The sequence below is a fragment of the Cucumis melo genome, chromosome 4, assembly GCF_025177605.1.
Source record: "Cucumis melo cultivar AY chromosome 4, USDA_Cmelo_AY_1.0, whole genome shotgun sequence".
In the NCBI taxonomy this organism is placed as follows: domain Eukaryota; kingdom Viridiplantae; phylum Streptophyta; class Magnoliopsida; order Cucurbitales; family Cucurbitaceae; genus Cucumis; species Cucumis melo.
In genome coordinates this window covers 16,397,012-16,416,126 of record NC_066860.1, presented here as the reverse complement: position 1 = coordinate 16,416,126, position 19,115 = coordinate 16,397,012, and the positions used below count along the sequence as shown (strand labels likewise).

Genomic DNA, 19,115 nt, shown 5'->3' with positions numbered 1-19,115 from the left:
GCCATTTGTAAATTCAATTTTTACTATTGTGGTAAATTTTTAGGAACCAATTGTTACTCTCAAAAGCTTAAAAGAGTATAATTATAACTACCATCCTAGTGATTTTTGCAATCTCCCCATTTCTTTTAAATGGACAATAGCATATATACTCTATACTGTAATATCTAATGGTATTATCTTTGATTAGTATAACTAAAAGAATAGGAAAGGGGAGAGACTAACTAAGATTAATGATGAATTCCATTAGAACCTATAAAATTGAAACATTTCTGAAGCCTAGATTTTGTCAAAACCCCATAACTTTTTGAGCTACTTCTAACAAACGATCTAAAGCACTTGGAGCAAATTTTCTAGCAAAAAGGAAACAAAGAGAAGAAGGTTGATCGTTGTAAAGACATCTCTTGCTTTCAAAAAGTTTCTTGAAAAACTCTTCTGTGATATCATACTTCCCAAATGTAGCAGGATGGGCACCACCCCTCGACCAGTCCACAAAAGTAAGGCTTCTGTTTGCCAAAAGATTTGGCGATTCAATGCTCAACATTGTTTGGAAGTAGTGTTCGTCGACATAACAAGCTGGTCTGCAAAACTCTTTAAACAAAGGGTAGTACGTTTTATCTTTAACTATCTTCACTGCAAGTTCCCGATTGACTTCAAACCATTGATAACCTTTGCGCCAGTCAGTGATGTTAATCTCAGGTGCCATCTTCCTATTATAGCGTCCTCTTCCATAGGGTCCTTGCTCATCGAATGAATCTACAAAGCTGTAGCGGGATCTTGCAATGTAGTGGTAGACTGTAGGAAAGCTGTGGAGAGGGACACAAGACTCGGACAGGAGAATGAACCACTCATTGGAGATGTCTAGCAATGCATTAGCTAGCAGTCTCCTCTCAGCATCACACATATTCATCTCGCCCCACTCTGCAACCTACTCGCATAAAAACCACACCATGTGAGTATTCTCAATTTGAAAATAGAATGAAAGTAGTAGGTGAAAAGCTTAATCTTTGGCAAGAAGACAGGTCAAAATGGCTGTTATGATAAGCTGAAAAGAAAATTCCAATCAAAAGGTTCACTAGGAAGCAACTCCAAGATAATAAGTTGAAATGAAACTGCATTCAATTCAGTATTCTCCAAAAGCAAAAGGATCAGCAAAGAGTGTAAAATGAATCTTAAATTACAAATTTGGTATATTTCTATTTTCTACAAACTTAAGGCAATTTAGACCAAGACTAAGTGGTGCGCCAGAAAAAGATACTAAGGCCAAATCATGGCCAAACAAGGGAAATCCATCCCTAAAGGTTGAGAGAGCACCCTCGAAGAACTCAAGCTCTACATTAAAATGATGATCAAAAGCTTTTTCTTACAACCCTAAATTGGCTATTTATAGCCTTACAAGGAAACAAGACTAATTAATTAATTAATTCTAAAATACTAACAACCATACAAATATTAAACTTCACTATACTAATTATCCTACACAAATATTGGTGAGGTGTGGTAGTAATGATGAGGAGAATCATAAATAAGTCTCGCTGCATCACTTAGCTACGAAAACAATATCATCATCTTACAAGGTCAAAGAAAGTTTCTTCTTTCTCAAGAACATTTTCATGGTTTCTCTCTAACCAAACAATGCAATGAAAATTAAGTCGCAATACCTTCAGCAAAGGATGCCCTCCAAAGAAAGAAAACTCTTGATGTTGTTATGCGAAGCAATGGATCAATTAAAACAAACATGCACACTAAGTGGCCAAAGGGCAAGTGATAAACAAGCCTACAAGAATACTACAACATACTACTCCATGAGCTTTATTACAAAGCACCATCTACATTCCAACAAATTAAATGACTAAAGGACCACATAAATCTTCAGCTTTCAGTCATTTCTTTCCTTTTGATGAAATAAATATATATATAAAAAAAGGCATAAAAAAGAACAATATAGAAAATTTTACTTTTTCTCTAAGATAGTAGAAGAAGAAACAATTGCTTGTACCTGACTTGGGATCTGTCTTCTGTAAAACACTGATGAAGGTGGGAAGTCAGCAACGTATGAGGGTGCAGTATGAACATAAATGGAATAAAGCCCTTCATGACCCTTGAAGAACCGTTGCCAAAGAGGGGCCATAGGCAAAGGCCCTTTCGTCAAAAACATAAAGGCAATCTTGCTAACTCTCTTGAAGGGATACTCTTTTACTTGAGGAACAAAGGAAGCTCGCCATAATAGCTCTTGATCACTCATGCTGTGAAGAAGATCTGAAGGAGTCTTAATCCAACTATCTATGCCATTGCCACTTGGCTCCTCCAAGCGAGGCTGAACAATACTCACGGATGGTACTACAGGGGCAGCACTTCGAACTCCAAAATATCTAAAGGTATTCATACTAATAATCGAAACACCAAGACCCAGCACTATAAACATCAAGAAGAATTGAAGAATCCTCATTGTAGGATAATATCTCATTTGGTTAATTCTAACTACAGAGCCAAAATCCTTGCTGTCCTCCATAACCACTAATCTTGAATGCATAGTGCCAACATCAAACTCTTATACCTAAAATGCCTTCCAAAGTTAAACCACAAGAAACAAATTCCAAATTTCCCCACTTCGAAACATCAAATGGGTTGTCTGGAAATAGAAAGTTCTCATCAACACATCACATATATCATAGCAATAAGACAAAATCAGAGCGCCAGGGGAAATTATTACCTCGTTCGTTGGTTGTAATAATCGGTTGCTGCGCCGAATTGTTGGGTTGTGGTAAGAAAAGTTCAAAAAGAGATTTTCTTTTTCCGGTGGTTGAAATTTAGGGGTTTGAGGAGGAAGATGAACGGAGAGAACAAGGAGTGAAAGTTGGTGAAGAAAACCTAGAGGAAGAAGACCGGTCAGTCAATATTCGTTTCAGGTGGACTGTTGTTTCAAAATTTATAATATAATAATATTTTAGGGGCATGCATCAAATTGTGTTTTATTTTGTAATTTTGCAATCATACTTGGTAACTAATATATTATCATCATGTAACGTATATTAAATTCTGCTTTAAATTAGTAAAACCAAAAATGTAATACATTCCCATATTTGCCTACCCATTTTCTACTTTTTCTCTTTAGAATATTAGGAAATTTTACTATATTATTTATGTTTGTCATTTCAATAATGTATAAGAATGTATGGGTGTGTTTAATAGCTTTTGATTTGTATTATGAAACGTTTTTATTTCAAGCGTTTTGTGAAAAAATAACCTGTTCTGAAGTCAATCAAAATGATACTTAGATTAAAGATGTAAAAAAAAAAAGTATATTTTTGTTATTATTGACATGAAGTTTGAAAAGAAATGTGGTTCCTATAGTTGAACATAAGTTTATACATATGTAAATAAAGGTGGTTTTAACACTTGATTACCTAATTACTAAATGTATAAAGTACACTTGAGAGATGAAGCTAAAATTAGTGAAGTTAGAAATTATCCTCCGACAATTAATTGGATTTTGATTTTAATTTGTTTAGGGTAAAATAACCTATTTCATTTTTACTCAACCGAACCTATATCCAAATATCATAACTAAATCAGATCTAACTAGTTTATTTGAACTAATGATCGGATGAAAACACGTGATATTATTGAGATTTTCAAATTGTTTTCAAATTTAGTTGATAACACATATCTACTATTAATTAGTTTCTAATTTGATGACATGTAGTTTCGTCATTAATTTGAAAAACAAAATAACAATTTGAGATTGGTCAAATTATCATGTCTTTGAATTCATTAGGTTTTAATCTCTTCTAGGTCTAAAAAAATAGTCCTATTTGTTAGCTTGTAGTTAATTTCATATCTAATTTAGCTTAATGATAACAATAAGTTCCATTAAAAAAAATGATGGGATACGTTAAAAAGTTTGAAGAATATATTTATTAGTGTAAAATGTTACAAATATTAATTTAAGATTTATTAATAATTTTCTTTTGAAATTGTTGAAACTAAAAAAACACTTCTCAAAGTATATTAATGGGCACTTTATCCCAAACAAGATTAACTGTTAAATTTAATTGATAATTGTTCTCAAGGCTAGAAAAAAAAAAACCATTCTCAAAGTATATTTATTTAGAGTGCAATAAACTAAAAAAAATTGATAAAAAATTAAATTGAAAGGAAATATCTAGAAAATCAAAATGATTGATTTGAAATAATTGTTGAGATATTTTATTTTTTACAATAAATATGTTATATATAATTTGTTATGAGTCATTGTCTTAGAGTTATTCTTAATTTTAATTTTATGCATTGTTTTTAGAAATAATATTGAGTAACGCATAATGGAATAGCTGTTTTTAATGTGAATTTGATGTGATCTTACTATAGAAAAAGAACAAATTTGTTTTGCAACTTTTTTCATACATTCTTTATAAGTTATATTATTTTATAAGTAAGCTCTAAAAATACCAACAAATTCAAACAAATACCACTTTTGGTGAATTTGAGATTTGCCACCTCATTTCCTATATATTATTATTTTAACATTATTATGAGAATTAAAATATTTCTCAATATATCCATCACTTGAAGAGATTGATATCATTTCTTAAAAATAAAATCAACATCAATAATAAGAATTAATTAAATATATTTTAGACTAGAAATTATTATAAACGATAAAATTATTAAAAAAATTTACTAAATATAGTATTATTTGTACTTATTCATGTTTAGATAATGTATCTATCAGAACATGTTCATTATTAAAATAATATGAAGTTATGTTATATTTTGTAAATATTTTGGTTTATTTTAATATATTTTAAAATATCTTTATTTTATAATTCTATAAAATATTAAAAAAAAAAAGTAAATACCCTAATAAACATGTATAAAGTCATTTTATTGTTTTATGAGCATATTCAACTATGGAAAATTGTCCGAGACGGTGCACTTTAGATTTCATATGTCAAAAATAGAATTTTTTTGGAAAAGTTGTCAAAGTACTTTTTCACAGGCCGTCTCGGTCAAGATCGACACCAAGATTTTAATACAATCATTTAAAATCAAAATAGAGGCTACTCCGCAATTATGAAAATCCCTTGTTTTAGAAACATTTCATCTTCACATTTGCGAATCAAGGTGCTCATTTCAGCCAAGTTTTCAATTTCTTTGCTTTCAAAATCATTGAAATTCACTGTTTTTTTCTTCGTGTTGAAACCTGTTCGGTGCTTACTCAAGCTTCAATTTGTAGAGATATTCCACTTATAACAATTTTTGTCCTTTGGTCTGCATTTTAAGTTTTGTTTAGTTAAGGTTTGTTGCAAAGTTGGATGAATCTAGGCTATGTCGTTGGATCTTTTGCATATTTTGTGTTGTTTAAATTTCATGTAGGTTGGTTTCCACTAAATCCTCCAATTGATCATCAATAGTCGTCGCGTTACTTTCATCCACAGGTCCTCTTTCATGCCTTGATTCTACACGTTAAACATCAAATCTACCTTTATTGCTATCAGATTATGATCGTTTACCAACTCAATACGATGTACACAATGAGCACTAACATCAACCTCAAATACCTCCAATGCCTCCACATTAATGTCAACATCTGGATCTAATGACATCTCCACATCAAATGCATTCTCATTATCATTAACATTATGATTTGATGACCCTAGCCTTACTAACCAACTCATACGTATTGTCTCTAACTCTTATGAACATACATCATTAGTCAATGGACTTAAAGACCATACCTCATTCAAGCCACATTATACTTGGAGCTAAACAGAAGTTCATGGTAAAGAGTGGATGAAAGAACATTTTGAGCCATTTGAATAGGAAATGACAATAAAGTACTCCTAGATTGGCGGGCTACTATTGGTACCTTTGAAACCATAACCACAACTTCAGACACATCATCACCAATTGGAAAATATGAAAATTTTCTTAATTACTAATAACAAAAGCATATATAAAAGACACGAATCTCAAGCTATCCGAATTATATAACAATCTCGAGGATGATTTTGGGTGAGACGAACTGAGAAGAATCAATACGATGACTTCCAAAAAACAATGTGCTGGTTTCAAATCTCTAAACCTAAGGTGTGCTACTTTGAACAATTTTCCATTAAACTACCCATGTGGTTGAGAGCCCTTACAACCTCGGCATACGACACGATTAAAACTTTCACATTTAAAAATTTTGTTTTTATATAACCAAAATTGATTTTAATTTACTAAAAATATGTTTTAAAATGATTTTAGATGATGAAACAGATTTTGACCCCAAATTCAATTTAGCTGATCCTCTTCAATTGCTAATCTTTTTATATATAACATTATTGCAACTTGATTGGTAATTGTTCTATGTATAACATTGCAACTCTTAATCTATGGACATTTTGAAAAGGAATTTAGGGCAAAAGCTACAATATTTATCCTAAAACAATAATAATAATAAAAAATCCTAAAGTTAAAATGTTGATCAAATATAGATAATACATATGAACAAGGCATATTGATTAAGTTAATGAAATGGAGATTAATTTTTAATGATGTATCAAGCATCCATCTTGAAATTATTGCAACATTATCTCTGAATTTTCATGGAAAAAATTCATTAAATTATTTATTTCATCATCCTCTCTAATATTCTCAAACTTCAACTCTTTTAAGGAATGCTTCCAACATGTAATGGGAAGAGAGGTACAACTACAATGATGTTGATCAACTGCTCCATCATCTCTTGCCTTCTCATATACAAACTGAAATTCAACAAACACACATTCGTCTTAATAAGCAACGTTAAAACTTTTTTTTTTTTAAAAAAAAAATCGATTTTATTTTCTGACCATGCAAACTCTGTTTGAAGTCAAAATAAAAGCTTAATTTCCAAAAGATTAGAAAACAAAGTAGATGGGATCTTATCTTTTAAGTTTTCTTCTTTTTTTTTTTTTTTAATTTGAGTTTATAAATGTTACTTATCTACCTTTCATAGGATTTTATTTTTTTTTGTTATTTACCTTCTACTGTAATGTTTTTAAAAACTATATTTAAAAAAAAAAAACATTTGACAAAAACAACTCTAATTTGACAAAAACGATTCTAACCATTTTGATAATAAACTATAAAACTAAATTTTAACTTTCTTCAAGCCATAAAGAGCTAATTTATAATTTAACTTTCACGTCTCAAACAAAAATCCATCCAAAAGATAAAAGACTAAACCAAATTTGTAGAAAAGAAAAATTGAAGTAGCAAATTCTAATGAACATTAGAACTAGGTTCTATTCGGTTCGGTTTAATCGATATTTTCAACTAAAGCTGAATCTCAGACCAAGTAAAAACTACAATATAGAAACTTAGAAATGATAAAAAGAATTAAAGAAAAACATGAAAGTGATAATTACCTTTAAGATCTTCTTACCAAAACCAGATTCTATTGTAATGGTCTGTGGTTGAGGGGCAATCCAAAGCAAAGCCTTCACAAGATCTTTAAGAGAAGGACTGAACAGAGGCTTTATTATCTTGAGTTTCAAATGCTTCACACCATATAAAGGTGAACCAAATGTCTCCCTCAGCTCTTGTGGAATAATCACACTCTTCATATCGAACAAAAAACAATATTAGAGAACTTGCATTTTGTAAATATAATCAATATTTACGAGCATGAAAGTGAAGAAACAAATAACTAAACCTTTGTACGCTAACTATTTGGTTTCTTAACAAATTATGTTCATAAACAGCAGTTCGTACTACTTCTACTAGTTTAAATGTTACGTCAAATTAAGAAACATAGTTTTTCTGATACTTATTTTGTTTTTAGATTTAGACTAAAAGTTCAAATGTTTCTTTAGTTAGACATAAGTTTTAGAGCAGAAAACGTAATAAAAACTATGAAATCGTTGAGGTAATAGGGGAAAAATAAGAACGAACCTTTCCTGTTTGACTTTGCAATGTCAATGATTTGAGATGGTTGAAATGTGCTAGGAATTCGATCTGTTTAACAACCCATGGATTATCGAAAATCCGTGGAGAGAGCTCCATATCGGCTTGCGAGAGGGCAGGAGCATTCAAAGAGAAAGAAATCACATCCCCGGAAAACTCAAGCCTCGATAAACAGGGAGCGTCAATGTCGACTCTCGTCACGGATTCACATCCGCACAAGATGAATTTCTTCAAATGGGAACTTGAGATTCTCAAGCTCTCCAACATGTGGCAATAAGACAGAGCCAAAATCTCAAGCAGAGGAAATTCAGAGAAGCAACGATTGAACCAATCATCTGTTATAGCCACCATTGATAGCTTCAAAGTTTTTAGATTCTTGCAAGAGCTGATATTGATACAACAAGGCTGAAATTGCCCTCTAAATTCAAAAGCTTGAAGATTTATAGCTTTGGCCCCAAACTCATACAACCCACTATTGTTCTGAACTTCCATTGTTATGAGTTCATTAGTTTCACATAACCAAAGACTTCTCAATCCAAGGCAAGAATTGAGTTTGATATGTTGAATGAAAGGACAATTTGAGACTAATCTTTTTACTGTCTCATCTTCAGCAAAAACTCCCAAAAGACTTACACTTTTCATACTCAACAACTTGTATCCATCCATTAATGAAGGACACAATTTGCAATCACCAACTGTCAAAACTGTTGATGACTGATTTGCAAAAACTCTCTGAGGCAGATTGTACCTTTTTCCATTTTCCACTGTCACCACAATCTCGAGCTCCTGGACACAACCCTTGAGCACGTAGTCGATCCACCGGTCGACGACGACTGTTGAGTTTGCCTCCGGGAAGTCGGTATGAAGCTTGAATTTTCTCAGGCATTTCAGCTGCTTGAGAGTATGTTCCACAAAGTTGATGAGGTGAAGTCTTTTGTTTTGAAGTTTGGACTCAAAATGAAAGAAGTTTTTGTCAAATTCAAAAGATGGGAAAGTGAGCCAAAGGTGAATCCATCTTTTGGATAAGATTGTGGTTTGAATTATTTGTTTGACGGGGAGAAATGAAAGAATGTGCTGCAAAATGGGGTCTGGGAGTTCAGATATCAGATCCATTTGGGATTGAAGAATTTTGATTCAGAAATGCTAAAAATGGGATTTAAGAAAGTCAACTGCTGCTCTTTTGGAGAAACCAATATTTGATTTAGTTGGACTGTCTAGCTGTTACTTAACAAAGTTTGACTAACACCAATGATAAAAAACAAGGTTAAAACTTACAACATGTTTTTAGTCTCTTTAATTTGATTACTTGTTTGGTTTCATTACAATTTTATTTTTCAAAATAATTTCTGTTTACTTCTTTCAAGTTACACTGAGATTATATGGTTTACTTGAGATTATATGGCTTTTCTTTTTTCTTTTTTGTTCGTACATGCATGACTAATTTACTGTTAGTGAATCATAACAGTGTGCGTCTGTTGTTGTCCTTTTGTGTGCTCTATTTTTTTTTTTTCCTACTTGTTGATTTGTTTATGTTAAGAGTTGAAGGATATTTCTCGTTAATTTGTGATAAGTTTTACGGCGACTTTGATTTAACTCTTTACTAAAATAGAGAACATGCATATGATTTTTATATTGTATAATATGTGTATTAATTCCATCATTATGAAAATTAATACACAAATGGTACAAACTTAAGATATTTAATTGCTTTTTTTTTTTTCCAATCTTTTAAACAATGTGGATTTAATTATATTATTCTTTTAAAATGACAAATATTAGCAGAAGAGATGCAAAATATTCAAAATATTTATAAATATCTAACCAATCATGGATTCAATTTTCGAAATCTATTAATTAGTGATAAACCATATTAGTTGTAGGAGTTTATCAACAATATAGCCTATCACTGACTTCACTATAGTTGAAACTTTTTATAAATATTGCTATGTGTTTAAATTATACAGAAGCAAAAGTTAACTATTTTTATCGATATTAAAGGTGTAGACTTTATATTTAGATCAACAACATATGAGAGGGAGATTTGAAGATATTTTTCTCAAGATATTCTTAATCAATTTAGCCGATCATACTCAAGTTGACAAAAGGTTTAAGGTTGACATTTTGGTCGAGACTATTTAATGCTTTGATACTATATCAAATTATCAATACACCCAATTTTAATTTGACAATATATACGTAGAGGTGAGAAATTGAATCTTTGATTTTAAAGTTGACTATACAAATTTGTGTCAATAGAATTATACTCTCGTTTTATTGCAATCAACAAAAAGAAATTAAGTCAATTTAGTTGCGTTAGATTTAATTATATCAAACATTTTCTTTAGGATAATTATACCAACACTTCAAACAATGGCTAAGTGGTAATAAAGTACGTATTCTTATGAGTTTTGTAGGTCTAATTCTCCATCTAATGTTCCTAAAAATTAAAATTAAAATTAAAACTAAATATCATTTAATAAAACAAACAACCATATAATAATAATAATAATAATAATAATAATAATAATAATAATAATAATAATAATAATAATAGTAATCATCAATCATTATTGGTATTACTGTAAGGTTAATTATTTGAACATAATTAATGATTTTGGATGCCTTTGAGAACACGAATATACTTAAAAATAGAAAAAAGAAAAAGAATAAAAATGTGGTGGTTTGTTGGTAGTGTAAAGAGTTTGCATTATCAAAACATATAAAATATAAATAAAATCATGCTGGCAGCTAAGTTTAAATTATATACAATTATAATATTTGTAATTTATCTTATAATAATATGAAATGTCCCAAAAGAATTATAATACAAATTACTTGTTAGACTTGGGAGTTAGGATAGGGCTGACTCACAATACTACCAATTTAATATCATTTATGAAATTTATTATTCAAATCTAATTTCTACGTGAGCTATGGACAAATAATTAAAATCTCTTTTTCTTCGAAATAAAATAACAATAATAATGAAAATTATTATAAGAGAAAGATAATCTAAATTTTGTTATTTTATAATATATTGATTTATTTTATTATATTTAAAAATATTTATAATAATAACAACTATTTATAATAATAACAATAACAATATAAAAATAAATAAATATCATATTTAACCTCAGAGATCTTGAAATTTAAATTATTGAGACCTTCAAAATACATTGAGAAAATAAACCATCATTGTAACATATGGTATGGCTGACGTTTGTACAAGCTTTCTCGTTCACTTTATTTTGTAATTAGCAGGGGAAAATATCTTTTAATTTTTATTCTTTTACATTTTGAGTTTAGTCATTGTGGTATTACGTTTTTGAAATATGAACAACTTAAGTGATATATGATAGTTGTTAATACAGTTGAATATAAAGTTTCGAGACTATAATAACTTGTAAAGAGAAAACAACACAACAACGTTTGGTAACTCAGTTCGATGAAGTTACATCTACATCTGGGAGCATGTTACCCAGGATAGAAGATTGTATTAATAACCAATACACTCAGTATTGAATACATAGTTATGACTGAAGTAACAACACTTAGACACATTTGTTACTGTACTGTACTAGAATTGTTTCAACAGAACTTGATTATGATATAACATAAAACATCATAACTAATCAGAGAATGAGACGAAGCTCCCCCTTAATTGTTGCATTAATCAAGGATGTATTCAACTTCAACTTCAATTTACTGGAAGTTTCTTCTATCAATCTACTTTGCTTTCTTCTCGAAAACCATACCGAAGAACTGTTTTAGCTAGGTATCTTCTCTTGATTTTTCATCGCCTTACAATCTTCGAGCATAACCAATATATAGGTTAAAATCTTAATTACTTTGAGGCATCTTTTAAGAAAAGAATCTTAACTAATATCTTAACCTATTTGTTAAGTAAAATAATAGGCGATAACAGTTCTATCCTTCCTTCGAGTAGTGATGCCACTGTGAACATCTCCAATATAGAGCTAGGGGGATGATTTTTTACTACATGTGTTGGAGGCATTATCTTCTGTATTGAGGAACCAGCAGTATCACTTAGTTCAGTGGAGCACTCGTTAGTCTGCTGAAGGGCAGAGACTGAGGCTTCACTTACGCATGCTTCAGTGGGATCACTTGATACAATCTTTGTAGAAACGGTCACTCCTTCTACATGTGATTTAGGATATAAATTCTCTTTATCTTCAGTTAGGGATGACTGTTCAAATCCTGTAGCTTTGATTTTCTTAGAGTGGGGACCCCAACCAAGTTCATCTTCTTCACTAAGATTTCTTTTAGTTACTTACACATTTGAGTCCCAGTGATAACAATTGTCTGACGACCTGGTTCCACTGAGGAAGATTTTATTCTGATTATCAACCACATTGCATCTGTCTTTGCTGAAGCTGACATGATATCCTTGACCACACAATTGGCTAATGTTGATCAAATTTGCAGACAACCCCTGCACTAGTCGAACGTCACGCAGAAAGGGCAAGCCAGGGTGATCAATAGTTCCTTTGCTAATAATTCTTCCTTTTCCTCCATCATCAAACACTACTGATCCTGCATTGCATTCACTAAGTTTTAAGAAGAAGGCTGTATTTCCCATCATATGCCTGGAACAGCCACTGTCAAAGTACCAGTAAGTGGATTTAGGGTCATTAACAGATGTAAGAGCTACCTTGCAATTTTCTAGAATAGTTTTCGGTCGCCATTTTGTCCTACATATGTTTATGTATGTGTTTTGACTCATGGCATGTTCATGGAACATGAGACTTTGCAGTTGAAAGTAGTATGGTCGAATGTGTCCATCCTTTCCACAGAAGTGGCAGACTCGCCTTTTTCGTCTAAACTGAAATCTCACTGGTGGAACAACATTCTTCGGGAATTTTACTTTTTCGTTTTCTGCCTCATTGTTCTGAGTGGAACGCTCTCGTACAAAAATAGTCTTGACCTCATTTCCGGTGATCCCTTTTTCTGAGAAACTCAGACCTCTTTTGTCGTCATATCTCTTTCCTTGTCCAATTAAGTCATCTAATTTTTTAGTCCCATTTGTCAACATCTTCACATATTTGGTTAGTTCTTCAAACTGGTTTTTGGCTTCCTTCAATTCGGTTTTTAACGTAACTATTGAGGACAAGAAGCTTTGATTTTCTTCCATTAGGCATTGTATCCTTTCTTGTTGGTGTATAATGATTGCTTGATCTTCCTTCCACTTCCTTTTCAATGTACTTTCGTCGAAAGAGTCATCTAACATTGATTCCTGTTGGTCGATCGTTTGAGCGTTCACATTTTCTGCTTCTTCTTTATTTTCATTGGTGATACTGATTAAGACTATTCCAACTTCTTCCACATCACTTTCAGAAAAATCTTCTTCGCCAGAGAACGTGGCTACAAGGCTCTTCTTCTTGTGTTTGAGATATATTGCACATTCGATTTGAATATGTCCAAATCCTTCACATTCATGGCATCTGATTCCATTGCCATTCTTCTCAAATTTTGAAGGGTTATAGTCCTCTTCACTTCATTCGTGGTCCTTCCTTCAGTACTGTCCACATGAGAAGAAGTTGGATATTCAAGGCTGAGTTGCTGAGCTTGTTTCGCAGCTATTCCATTAACTTCCAATGTGTTTGTGAAACTGACTTTTGAGTTTTTTGACCTGCTTTGTCAGCAAGACCGCGGATTCTGCTAAAGAGTCATTGTTGAGAGATACTTTGTGCTCTTCTGTCGATTCTTCCTTTACTGAGGTTAAAGCCAGTCCAGTTTTCTTCCTGCTTGTACCTTCTCCCAGGTATAGTTCGAAGGTTCGTAATGACCCGAACAATTCATCTAGTTTCATTGTTGATAAGTCATTGCCTTCTTCGATTGTAGTGACTTTCATGTTGAACTTAAAAGGAAGAGATCTAAGAAATTTCCGGACAAGTTTTGAGTTAGACATCTTTTCCCCTAGTGCATCTGATTCGTTGGCAATGTTAAGTACTCGAACATTAAATTCCGCAATTGTCTCATCATCCGTTATTTGAAGTGCTTCAAAACGTGAAGTCAAAATCTACAAACGTGATATTTTCATCTCGGATGTTCCTTCATAGGCAACCTCCAGGATATCTCATGCTGCCTTGGCCGACTTGTAGGTGTTTATTAATTAGAACACATTTTGATCAACGACATTAAACAATGCATTCAGCGCGCATGAATTGCCGATAGCTGCATCATCTTCTTCGCTTGTTCACTTTAGTTTAGACTTTCCTGTAACTTTACCAGCTTCATCTTTTTTAGTAGGATGTTCCCATCATGAGATAATGGCTCTCCAACTTCTCATATCTAGTGACATAAGAAACGCCTCCATACGTGACTTTTAATAGTCATGGTTTCCTCCATCTAGAAACGGTGGCTTAGTAGTTGAGTTTCCTTCACGAATTCCTTCCATGATGATCGATTCTTAACCTACTCTGATACCAAATGAAATATGAACAACTTAAGTGATATATGACAGTTGTTACCACAGTTGAATATAAAGTTCTGAGACTATAGTAACTCGTAAAGAGAAAAACAATACAGTAACGTTTGGTAATGCAGTTCGATGAAGTTACATCTACATCTGGGGGGTAAGTTGCCCAGGATAGAAGATTTTATTAATAACCAATACACCCAGTATTGAATACATAGTTATGACTGAAGTAACAGCACTTAGACACATTTGTTACTGTACTGTACTTGATTATGATATAACGTAAAACATCATAACTAATCAGAGAATGAGATGAAGCTCCCACTTAATTGTTGCATTAATCAAGGATGTATTCAACTTCAACTTCAATTTACTGGAAGTTTCTTCTATCAATCTACTTTGCTTTCTTCTCGGAAACCATACCGAAGAACTGTTTTAACTAGGTATCTTCTCTTGATTTTTCATCGCCTTACTATCTTCGAGCATAACCAATATATAGGTTAAAATCTTAACTACTTTGAGCCATCTTTTAAGAAAATAATCTTTACCAATATCTTAACCAATTTGTTAAGTAAAATAATATGCAGAAATAAAAAGGTGGGACCATTCTGTTAACAGTTTTTAATTCTTATATTTAAAATTTTTAAGTTTGCTTTCAATTTAGTACATGTAAGTTTTAAAATGTTACAATTATATAACATTTGAAGATTTAAGTTTTGTTTTAATTTGGTCCCTGTATTTTAAAATTTTTATTTTGAAATTCGATTTTTCCCTAATACTTAATTTTTATCTTTAATGTTAATATTTGTGAATTAATTTTAAATTTATAATTAATTAAGTTTCGTTATTTTTCATTATTGAAATAAGGTGTTCGGGATTGATATAATAGTGTAAGGTAATCAAGATGAGGACGATAGAGATATGGCGGCTAATTAACCAAATCAATTAGACTTCCAAAAAGAGGAAACATGCTAAGTACACAATTACCTTCACACACTTACAACCATAAATTTGTAATGTTGGAAATAATGTAACTTGTAAGATTGAAATACATGCACCACAACACAGCGTTGATTATCGTCACACATGTTATGATGTATAAGTCAAAAAGTGTATTTATGTACCTAATCGAAGGGTTGTGTATTAGAATATTGGACTTACTATAATTTCTTTGAACTTTCTCATGTATTTTATAATGTTTGTTGGCCTAATCATCTTTCTTTGGGGCTTTCAAATTAACTTTTTATCTTATTCACCTTAATCTTAATTTTGGGCTAGATTTTTGTACATCCCGATAGAATTATCTCCATTAAATAAGAGGTTTGATTAGTTTGTGAGCCAAGCAAGCAAAGAGAGGAAGAAAGAAAAGCAAGAAAGTTGGAGAGAAACTTTAAATGAAAATTAAAGTAAATGTCGTGAGAGAGTGAAAGAGTATTCTCTAAAAAAATGTCCATCTTTATAAGTTTTCAATGAGAAGTTTCTTTCTTCAAAAGAGATTGCCTCATGTCCATCTTCATAAATTCTTAATAAAAAGTTTCTTTCTTCAAAAGAGATTGTCTCATATCCATCTTTATAAGCTCTTAATGAAAAGTTTCTTTCTTCATAACATCTTGTAACTATATATCTGATCACACTAGGTGTAAAAAATTGAAAAGGTTTGCAAGAAAAGATAGTTGGTTATTTAATATATGGATCGAGGAAAAAAGTTAGAAAATATGGTCGATCAGGATAATTGCTGTGACGAACCACTGCCCTAAAAGCAAGTTCGACTGATCGTGGTGTTAATCGTTATGCCGGTTGCTCCCCAAGGTTAACACAGCTTCCCAGTACTAACGTGCACTCGTAAGCACAAGGAATAGAAACAAAGGCTTTTGTAAATGCTCATAACGTAGAGTATGAAAACGAGAGGAAGAGAGGAGGAGGCGGTAGTGAATATGTTTTCGTTGTGTGAATGATGGAAGGACTTCTGTCCAATTTATAGAGGGGCAATGAAGGTAGTGTGTGGAGGAGAATGATTATCGGCAAAAAGGGACGCGAGCGAAGATCATAAAAATATGGTAGAGAGTGAATGTCGGACAAATACATTGCACGATGAACGTTGAATTACGCGAACGTGCGCCATGTTTGAACAAGGAAATCGGACCACCTTGACTGTGTAAATGAATTACATGTGTCCTAGCTGCCAATGCAAAAAATAAAAGAAAAATAGAAATAAAATTATATTCCTATTTTTCGCGTAAGTGCGATTGTCCGAGCCCGCCCGTCTGACCGGACGGACAGACGACGACGTGCATGTAGCACAGGGTTATACTATCACCACTTACTCAGTTTTTAGTCCCCTTTCAAGACTTGAGTTTATATGTCCTCTTCCCACTTCAAAGTTTATCAATGTGGGACAATATTTATTACTTTGCTATTTGGGCCAAGCCCAATCAGTCATTTCCAACAATCCCCCACAAATGACTGTTGCAGTAAAGTTTCTGGGTAGGCGAAGAAGAATGAGATTTGTTCTGAGCATAGAAGAGATATTAAGCTTAGGCACCAATATCCGAAGATTTGAATTGATGCGGAGTGAATTATATCTTGAACTCCTTGTAACACTTGGTTGAGACCCTTATGACACGCTCTATCTCTAGTAAGAGCCTTTGTTTCTACAATGTAAGATTATGTCTTTATGGCCATGCACATAGATCGAACCTCGGGTCATCGTGAGAGTTGTATAAAAAGACCTTTAAACTCTTTCATAGAAGGCGGCCCCACCTCCACTGTCACATTATATGCTCCATCAAGTTTGCCAAATTAAACCACTCAAAAAGAGCTATGGAGACTTTGTTTCTGCAATGTAAGACTATGGATCCAGAAAAGGTTTTGGATCATCCATCTAGTCCATTTAAGGACTGTCCACACAGTGGGCTATAGACCATCAAGTCTATCGCAACAGACCACCCAATAAGAGGCTATGAACCATCAAGTCTATCGCAATAGACCACCCAATTATCAAGTGCTATGGATCTCTGAAGGGCTTTAGGCCTATGTTCACAGAGGAATCTAGAACCACTTTCCTTGTCAGTCCTTTGGTTAAAGGATCAGCCAAGTTCTTCTCAGATCGAACAAATTCCAAGGAAATGGTTCCTTCCTTTAGCAGTTATTTTACGACTGCATGCCTAAGGCGTATGTGTCTACTTTTACCATTATAAACATTATTCTTGGCAGTGCATATCGCAGCTTACGAATCACACTGTATGGACACAGGTACAAATGTCCCTCACAATGGTACATCTCCTAGTAGATTTTTGATCCACTCAGCCTCCTGTCCTGCCAACTTTAATGTTATAAACTCGGATTCCATCGTGGATCTAGTTATACAAGTCTGTTTTATAGACTTCTAAGATATTGCTCCACCTCCGAGCGAAAATACATACCCACTAGTGGAGTTAACCTCATCATTATCTGTGACCCAGTTTGCATCACAATATGCTTCTAATACGGCAGAAAATTTGTTGAAGTACAAACAGTAATCTATCGTCCCTTTAAGATATCTCAATAGATGGCGTAAGGCATCCCAGTGGTATCTATCAGGATTATGTGTATATCTACTCAATCTACTGACAGCATATGCAATATCAGGTCTAGTGTAATTCATTAAATACATCATACTACCTATGATCTTTGCATATTCAGGTTGATACACACTATCTCCTTTATTCTTCTTAAGATGTTTACTAGCGTCAAAGGGAGTTCTCACTGGAGAAACATCAAAGGAATCAAATTTCTTTAGTATTTTCTCCACGTAGTGAGATTGACATAGGTACAAACTAGTTTTGTTTTTCCTGATTTTAACACCTAGGATTATGTTTGCTTCTCCTAGGTCTTTCATTTCAAAGTGTGATGAGAGAAATAACCTAGTATCAGTTATTAGCTCCATGTTTGTTCCAAAGATTAACATGTCATCAACATATAGACATATTAATATGCAATCAGCTTTAAACACTTTTGAATAAACACACGTGTCTGAGGAATTTATTTTAAATCAATTCTTTATCAACGTATTATTAAACTTTTCATACCACTGCTTGGGAGCTTGCTTGAGACCGTATAGGGATTTTCTCAGTTTACACACTTTGTTTTCTTGGCCAGAAATTTTAAAGCCTTCTGGTTGTGTCATATAAATTTCTTCTTCTAAGTCACCATTTAGAAAAACAGTTTTTACGTCCATTTGGTGAATAAGAAGGCTATGTATTGCAGCTAATGCAATCAAGGCCCTAATTATGGTTATCTTAGTTACAGGAGAATATGTGTCAAAATAATCAATGCCTTGTTTCTGGGTATACCCTACTAAAGCCTTGTATCTTTCTATTGATCCATTTGGTTTTGTTTTTCTTTTGAAGATCTACTTACACCTAATTGGCTTATTTTCCATAACTAAGTTCCATGTATGATTCATGACAAGTGAATCTAGTTCACTTTTAATGGCCTTTTTCCACATACTTGACTCTACAGAGTTCAACGCTTCTTGGTAAGTTTTATAATCCTCATCTATTAAGAACAAGTTTGTGAAGTTACAGTCAATTTCATCACGCCTTTCGACTATGAAAGCGCTTAGAAAATCTGGACTGAAACTTTTCTCAGTTCTCTGTCTTTTACTTCTCCTAAGTTCTAATTCACGTCCTAGGTTTGAAGTATTAACAGTTTCAGAAACAGGTATTTCACTAACGAATGAGGGGTTTTCAGGATCATGCAT

General features: G+C 32.6%; 2 protein-coding genes across 2 annotated transcripts; both read right to left on the bottom strand.

Annotated features, from left to right (window-relative positions):
• Positions 1-222: 222 nt before the first annotated feature.
• LOC103489998 (glycosyltransferase BC10-like) lies at positions 223-2,919 on the bottom strand. Its single transcript, XM_008449360.3, has 3 exons — positions 2,711-2,919; positions 1,997-2,629; positions 223-925 (listed from the first exon to the last, which is right to left on the bottom strand). Exons 2-3 carry the CDS (start codon positions 2,528-2,530, stop codon positions 287-289), a joined length of 1,173 nt encoding a protein of 390 aa, XP_008447582.1. The 5' UTR covers positions 2,531-2,629; positions 2,711-2,919; the 3' UTR covers positions 223-286.
• A 3,593-nt stretch (positions 2,920-6,512) lies between these two features.
• LOC103489997 (putative F-box/LRR-repeat protein At3g18150) lies at positions 6,513-9,089 on the bottom strand. The gene is made up of 3 exons (XM_008449359.2): positions 7,921-9,089; positions 7,395-7,586; positions 6,513-6,749 (listed from the first exon to the last, which is right to left on the bottom strand). The coding sequence occupies exons 1-3, from the start codon at positions 9,043-9,045 to the stop codon at positions 6,564-6,566; spliced, it is 1,503 nt and encodes a 500-aa protein (XP_008447581.2). The 5' UTR covers positions 9,046-9,089; the 3' UTR covers positions 6,513-6,563.
• Positions 9,090-19,115: the final 10,026 nt, after the last annotated feature.

What these genes read in the sequence shown, in the direction of transcription:
- LOC103489997 (XM_008449359.2), bottom strand. Translation starts at nt 9,045, where the DNA reads ATGGATCTGATATCTGAACTCCCAGACCCCATTTTGCAGCACATTCTT. An exon ending in TGCAAAGTCAAACAGGAAAG is followed by an intron (nt 7,587 to 7,920) that starts GTTCGTTCTTAT and finishes TTCGATATGAAG; the next exon opens with AGTGTGATTATTCCACAAGA. An exon ending in TTGGTAAGAAGATCTTAAAG is followed by an intron (nt 6,750 to 7,394) that starts GTAATTATCACT and finishes GTTGAATTTCAG; the next exon opens with TTTGTATATGAGAAGGCAAG.
- LOC103489998 (XM_008449360.3), bottom strand. Translation starts at nt 2,530, where the DNA reads ATGCATTCAAGATTAGTGGTTATGGAGGACAGCAAGGATTTTGGCTCT. An exon ending in GAAGACAGATCCCAAGTCAG is followed by an intron (nt 926 to 1,996) that starts GTACAAGCAATT and finishes TTATGCGAGTAG; the next exon opens with GTTGCAGAGTGGGGCGAGAT.